This window comes from Theobroma umbraticum, unplaced genomic scaffold, assembly GCF_002168275.2.
Source record: "Theobroma umbraticum cultivar Fairchild unplaced genomic scaffold, ASM216827v3 scaffold_146.0, whole genome shotgun sequence".
In the NCBI taxonomy this organism is placed as follows: domain Eukaryota; kingdom Viridiplantae; phylum Streptophyta; class Magnoliopsida; order Malvales; family Malvaceae; genus Theobroma; species Theobroma umbraticum.
Window position 1 is genome coordinate 1,667,016 of NW_018397265.1, and position 7,286 is coordinate 1,674,301.

The following is a 7,286-nucleotide window of genomic DNA, read 5'->3' on the forward strand; positions in this document are numbered from 1 at the left end:
TACTTAAAGATTCCATTAATATTCTTACATTAATTGCAATTTGTCTTACATTAATAGACAAGAGTTGCTACTTCATTGGTCATTGAATTAATTAATAACAAATTCAAAACTCTAAAAAAAATATGCGTGAATCTTTTGGAGATGAAACATTTGAATCACTTCTGAGGTAGTTTTATTTTTTATCTTTAATTATTTTAGATAAATTCTTAACTTTTATCCTGAATAATAATAATTGTTATTCAATTTAAAAAATTTAAAATTCCATATAATAAAAATTAACAACTTAAAGTCAAAGGACTCGTAAGATCATTTACTTTAAAAGTTTTAATACTAAAATGATAATAGCAAAAAAACAATATGACTTCAAAGAAAAAGATTTGAATATGACTATTTTGAATAAATAAATACCATATAAATGTTATTAAAGCAAATGATATATGCTTTTCTTCAAACTGTTACACTTTGTTTCTGTTGATTTGACTTACATACTTGGTTTGTAACCTTATTATAAATGAGGTTTGTATGAGTAAAAAGTCTTTGTTTAATAAAGCTTATGTTTCTCTTCTTCCATGCATGGGTGCCACCATCTGTTTGTGCTCAGTGGGGAGTAAGCACATACATTTTACAAGCATGCGATTCCAACTGTGCCGATAGTTGGCCTTTCAATGAGTCTTCAGTTGAACGCTGTATGCAAAACGGTATATACATAAGAACTCAATGACAGCTTTAATTATAAGTAAAATAATATCTAAAAAAGCTTTTAAACTATTAAAAATTTTAAAATAAATTTTTATATTTTATTACTCTTAATTAAATTTTTATATTTTTATTTTCAATTAAACAAATTTTTATATTTTTATTTTAAATTAAATAAACTCTTATACTTAATGCTTGATTACTAAAAAATGTATTTTTTATTTTATGTAACGTGACACTAACGTAAAACTAACTTGACATGTTAACATATTAATAATAAGATAATATATTAATATGATATGATTATATAATTATGTTATATTTCATTTTCGACATTATTATCTTATTAATATTGTATAAATATAAAATAATAATAAATAATTTAAATAAAAATAAATAAATAAATATTAATTATAAACGTGATTTAAAATAAAAATAAAAATATTTAATTTAACATAATAAAAAAATTTTAAAATTTTAAAAATTTTTTTTAACATTTCACTCACCGTCCATAAGTCCCGCGCCTGGACAGTAACCGTTGGTTGAAGGCCTATGTCAGACCAGAGTGCGGTGACGTTGGCTTTGCGCGAACCTCTATTCCATAGCACCAGGGCTACCCTATTATGGCTAAGAGGACCAGCCCAAACCTAGGGTTATTGGAATTCAAGTTTAACAAAATTAGTTGAGCTAGCATTACTGAAACAAACTGATCGCCCACTGCATTAAGACCTGAAAGATCCTGGAAACTGACCTCTAAATGTCCATCCCTCTTCACCTTTTTACCTTGAACACCTAGCTTGTCTGTTGACAAACTCATAGTTTTCAGCCATAAAAACCCATCACCAATTGTTTCAAACAACTTAATTAATTTACCTTGATTGACTGCAATGACTTCCTCGTTGCTGAGTATTTCATAAGTGTCATTGTCCATCGTGCGTATGTCACACCCAATTATTAAAGGAGCCTGTCGATCAACCAGAAGAAAAAACTCATAACTCTGTCAGAAAGGAGCAGTGTATGCAATTTAAGCTGTTTCCCTTCCCACCTTAGCTATTGCCCATATGCTAAAATGCGAACGATACTCTTCCACTGTCATCCCTCCATTCCCAACTTCTAACATATCGGGATCTAACAATACCATAAAGTTCAATGCAAGAAGAAAATAATGTAGCATTAGTAACATAAAAGAGTACTTAATTAACAGAATTTTGATTCAGTTTTTGGCCAGTTGCAATGGAAACCACTGTAAAGGAGAATTCATAACTTTTGTTAATTACCATTCCAACCTCCAGGCCCAGCATAAGATGCCCACTTGTCGTTTCGATCAGCACGAACTATCATGCTATTTCAAACAATTAATAGAGAAAAAAAGAGGTAAATTATTTACAATAAAAATTGTTAATTAACAAGGTTTTTAAAATTTCGGTATTTGTCTCAGGATTTTTTCATAGGGATTTCTTAATGAAAGGTTAAGTATTTAAATTGTCATCTTTAGTAGGAAAAAAAAAAGAAATTTTTATTATTAATTGTTGATTAATTAATATTAATTAAAATATCACTTATTATTTTATATAACACATATTAAAATAAAATATTGATATATAATAATGATTTTTAATAAACATTTTAATGTGTCATGATGATATGCAATATAATATTTTTTACCTTCCACATTATCATCATATGCACATAAAATAACATGTGATATTATAACTAATGATCATTAATCGTAAACACTTATTGGGTTTAAAAAAAAATATTATGATGTAATAAAAGAATAAATATTTATTTAAATTTTTTTAAATAATTTAAGAATTCCTGCATTGTATAGAAATAATTAATAAAAAAATATTAATATAGCATAAGGTTAGAGGTGAGTATTTATTTGATTGTTAGTTAGAGAAATAACAAACCTGTCCCATTTATCACGGACGTCTCCCGATGTTCTCCAACTATTTCCAATATCCGGGGCCCAAGTGGCTGGGTGTTCCCGTCCCCTGCCATTTGCTCACGACAGAATTCACCGACCCAGTCTTTCTTTTATGTAAACACTAAAAAGATCTACTACAATGACTTGCCACACAAGGCCAGCACTGAAAGGCTGATTTACTCACAGAAAAAACGTTAAAAGTCCCTAGCAAGGCAAACTACTCTCAAGCATTTAAATATAAGTTAATATTGTCAATTTTCTTGCAATTGATTATTTCTTCCCATTCATATTACTAATTATCACTATCCAAGTCATTAATTATGCTTTGCTTCCCATCCATAGCCTGAGAATTACATACCGATGTCACATTTTCTTTTGGCATCGGGACAGGAAATATACATAAAATAAAAAAAAAAACCATATCAAATCAAGCATTAATATACCTCTTAGAATTAGGGAACTTAAGAAAATAACCACCATAAAGACAATATAACAATAGATAAGAAAAAGTTTACATCAATCCTTTTGACATTAAATTCAATTAAAACTAGAAACTTTATCTTGAATTTAAATTTTGAAATGGTATATAATGAACCCATTGAAGAGAATTTAAATTTAAGTTGGAATCAAAAATATTATGTATGTATGTATATATGAATATGTAATAGGTTTTGTACATTGCTATGTTACTTTTCTTGGCATACGGACTAGATAAATTTGGGAATCTAGAGAGAGTTTCATTTTAATCAGATCAAACCAATTAAGAATCTAAAAAGTAAAGAGCAATTAATTACGCGTTTGCTCCTCAGAGTATGATTTTAGTTTAATTTATCTTAAATGATTAAGATTAACTTCCAAAATAATATTAATTTATACATGCGATCTTACCATTCACAGATAGAAAAAAAGATGGGCCTCCCTGTGCTCAATAGTGCCTCACTCATTCTCTGGTACCTATGAGTAAACCATAAGAATTACCATTAGAAAACTCCAAAGCAAAAAAATATAGCCAGTTTTCGAGTTTAGTCCTTAACTAAGCGAATCAATTCTGATTATAGAAGAAGAAGAAGAAGAAGAGTACCTCTCTGTTGGAGATATACCATAACTCTCACAGTTGTCATACTTCAAGTAGTCAACTCCCTACGTGTTAAAATATATAACTGATCTCAGACCCAAAAAAAAAAAAAAGGAAATAAAGTAATAAATAAATGAGAGTATTAATTTCATAAACAGCATCATTACCCAAGAGGCAAAAGTTTTTGCGTCTTGCTCTTCATGATCTAATGATCCAGGCATGGTTCTACTGCATGTTTTAGTCCTTCATAAAACAAGGAGAGCTTTGAAACAAAAAGGAAATAAATAAATGTACACACACCTACTAATATATAGGTTTGATGCAAAGAACAAATTTATAACATACTAACATAGCAATACAAGCACACCGATGGAGATTTGACTACTTGATTTCTTGATTTTACTAAAAGGCAAAATTATCTTTGTATACCCACAATGAAAATTTTAAATTTCATAAATGAGATCAAAAGTTAACAAGTGTCTTATTATCGATAAAACTTAATTTATAACGTAACTCTTTTCCCTCCAAAAGACAAATTCTACATTACTGATTAATAATTTTAAATGGAAACCTAAAAATATAAACAAATAAGATGTTTATTTTTGTATGGAAGATATTTTTCGTATATTGATATTTTTATTTATACTAATATTAGTATTTGTAATTACATGCGTTGTACATGAGTATTAATTCTTTAAACTCAATAATTTTAAATTTGATTTTATACATTTTTAATATTGTTGGAATTACAAATTTTATCAACAATATAACACAATAATACTTTTACCGGAACATATCTTTTGAAAAATACTTTTATCAAAATATGATGATAAGTACAATTCTCTTCTATCATTTTAATTAATTTTAATTTAAAGTGATTAGGCTGGATTCCTTTAGCATAAAGTAAAGAGTTTACTTGCATTAATTTAATAGTTTATTTTCATTAATCATTCTTTTTTTTAAAAAAAATTGCTTATATGTATAAATACCTATAAATTAGGGAAATCAAACTTTTCTATGTTCTCAAATATATATATATATATATATTTCTTAAGAGTTTTATTTTAATAGAGTTAATATTCAATTAATTAATTATTGAGTTGGTATAAAAAAATTTTACACACACACACACACATATATACATACATATTTATATATATTATAAAATTCTGAATATATATTCGTACCCTGCATCAGAGTAAATACCAAGCTTTAATCCTTTACTGTGGACATAAGATGCTATTGCCTTCATTCCAGATGGAAATTTTGAAGCTTTGGGAACTAGGTTTCCCTGCCGAAATCAAGATATTTTACTAGTTATTAATTTGCAATAGAACGAAAAAGGCTTTGTACCAAAAGAATAAAACAATAAAACAAAAGCAGAAAGAGTGATAAATGCTGTTATACATTCTTGATATAATGCTCACACAAATTGCTAGTTGAATTAGTTGATACTAATTTCACCTACATAAATGATTTTTCACTTTCGAGAAAGATAATAAAAGAATACTAAAATTATGATTAAAGATGATTGTTTTATACACCAATGGTAGAATTTTTAAAATTTTTTCAGGATTGATATAAGGAATGATAAATGTTAATGCACAAGCAAATGAGTTTACAATTGACAATACATACTTTCCCCACGTTATTTTTGTAAAGTTGGCTTCCACTAATTTCAATTAAAATAAAAATAAAATAAGAAGAGGAAAATTAACGATTGGATTTTATGTTCTCCCTTCTTTGTTCTCCTTCTAGTTCAAATTTTAATTTAATTACTTCATTAAATAATGTTTTGAAAACATGAATTAAAATGAGGAATAAATGCTTGAAATATACTAAAACTCTACATACTCACTGTGTCTGTGAATAAAAAATAAAAAATGTATTATAATTTTATTGTTAAAATGGACAAGATATTGTGTATAGCCGTAGAATTCAATAGGGCGAGGAGTACCTTGGTGTCTCGACCAGGCTCGCCCCAGCAATCATCTGGAAGACATATATACGCATAGAAGACGATGAAGGAGGAGTAGACCAGACGGAATAAATGATTAGTTGTCAATTCTGATTGTAAAGTATACGAAAGACAGCAAATTACCTAAGTTTATATATTTATATCCAAGTTTAGCCAGTCCCCTTGCCTCCATTGCATCCGCTACGAAGAAGAAACATATTTCAAAATTTGCAATCCCAAGGCTAACAAAGGCTTTTAATTGAGAAATTATTATTTTATTAATGATAAATATACCTGTTTCTTTAATTGCTTTCTCTTCGATATCACAACCAAAATGATTCCAGCTATTCCATCTGATCACCAAGCAATGATGAAAGTATATACGATGTAAAAGCAATCAAAATATACCAAGGAGAATGCTACATATAGCACGCAACGCCATCGGGCTTACCCCATCGGCGGTGTGCGACCAAGTCCATTCGCCAAAGTTGTCCTTCTCATCAGCCGAAACGAATCGGTACTTCTCCCCACCATTCGGTCAGCAGCGGCAACCTCATCACCATTGGAGACCGACCAAACGACTAAGGCTAACCCCACCGCTAAACTCAAATATGAAGAAGAAGAATCACCCATATTCCTGCCTCAAAATTCCACGAACAAATTGGTTTTATTTTTTGACTCTAGGACATGAAGCGATGATGAAATGATAACACACCATCAATATTTATACTACTATTTCTGTTAAATATTTATTTAAAAATATCTAAATAAGTAATGGAAAGCCAATTTCATTTCACTTTCTCATATTACTTTGTGATTAATTTCTCAGCATTAATATTCTGTCACTGATGATAGATCCCTATAGCCCATATATAAAAAGTTCTAAAATTAGACCACTCATTTTCAGGCAATAATGCATGCCTTTGTCTTTCATTGATACGTTGATGTATTCATTTTTTTACCTACTAAAAATATCAAAGCAAGACCAAAGGTGTGTAAATATACTTCTTGTTTCAAAAACTCCAAACATGCTAATGATACAAAGACTCAACTTGCACAAGGATAACACAGCTAATTAATCCAGCAATTATCTAAATTTTTATATACCGTAAAAGAAAAAGCTCTATTTGACCTTATTACAATAGAGTTAAAAAGAATGATACACTACAATGCAAAGAGAAATAAAAAGTATGTTTACTTCGCAGAATTGGAATAGAGGTAGAATAGTACAGTTATTCTGTGAGAATAAAATAAATGAAAAACATCTATTATGTAGTTTGGTTCATAAAATGGAATACGACATGAATTGTTATTATGAAAGTTTAATATTTGGTTGATAAGAATAGTTTTAGGGATAACTAAGTGGTGAATAATAAAACCATCCTTTCTTTAAAAAAAAATTAAGGATTTATTTTACCAAAAGATAAAAATACCCAAATAATAGGTGATAAGATGAAAATATCATTGTGCTCTGAAATATAAACTGAAAGAACAATCATGAGAGAAAAGCATTAGGAAATTAAGAGATATTTTATTTACGTGTGTATTTATAAATGAAGTGAGGGACCTATTTATAGGTTAGTATTTGTAACACCCTATACCTTCGTATAAGAGCCAATATGATCTCA

The 7,286-nt window shown here is 28.6% G+C and overlaps 1 protein-coding gene across 1 annotated transcript; it reads right to left on the reverse strand.

The window, feature by feature from the left end:
* Positions 1-362: 362 nt before the first annotated feature.
* LOC110422454 (alpha-galactosidase-like) lies at positions 363-6,369 on the reverse strand. The gene is made up of 15 exons (XM_021436376.2): positions 6,110-6,369; positions 5,953-6,011; positions 5,803-5,859; positions 5,659-5,693; positions 4,889-4,992; positions 3,869-3,944; positions 3,708-3,766; positions 3,515-3,580; positions 2,610-2,693; positions 1,974-2,038; positions 1,742-1,824; positions 1,570-1,660; positions 1,448-1,497; positions 1,203-1,343; positions 363-684 (listed from the first exon to the last, which is right to left on the reverse strand). Exons 1-15 carry the CDS (start codon positions 6,289-6,291, stop codon positions 598-600), a joined length of 1,239 nt encoding a protein of 412 aa, XP_021292051.1. The 5' UTR covers positions 6,292-6,369; the 3' UTR covers positions 363-597.
* Positions 6,370-7,286: the final 917 nt, after the last annotated feature.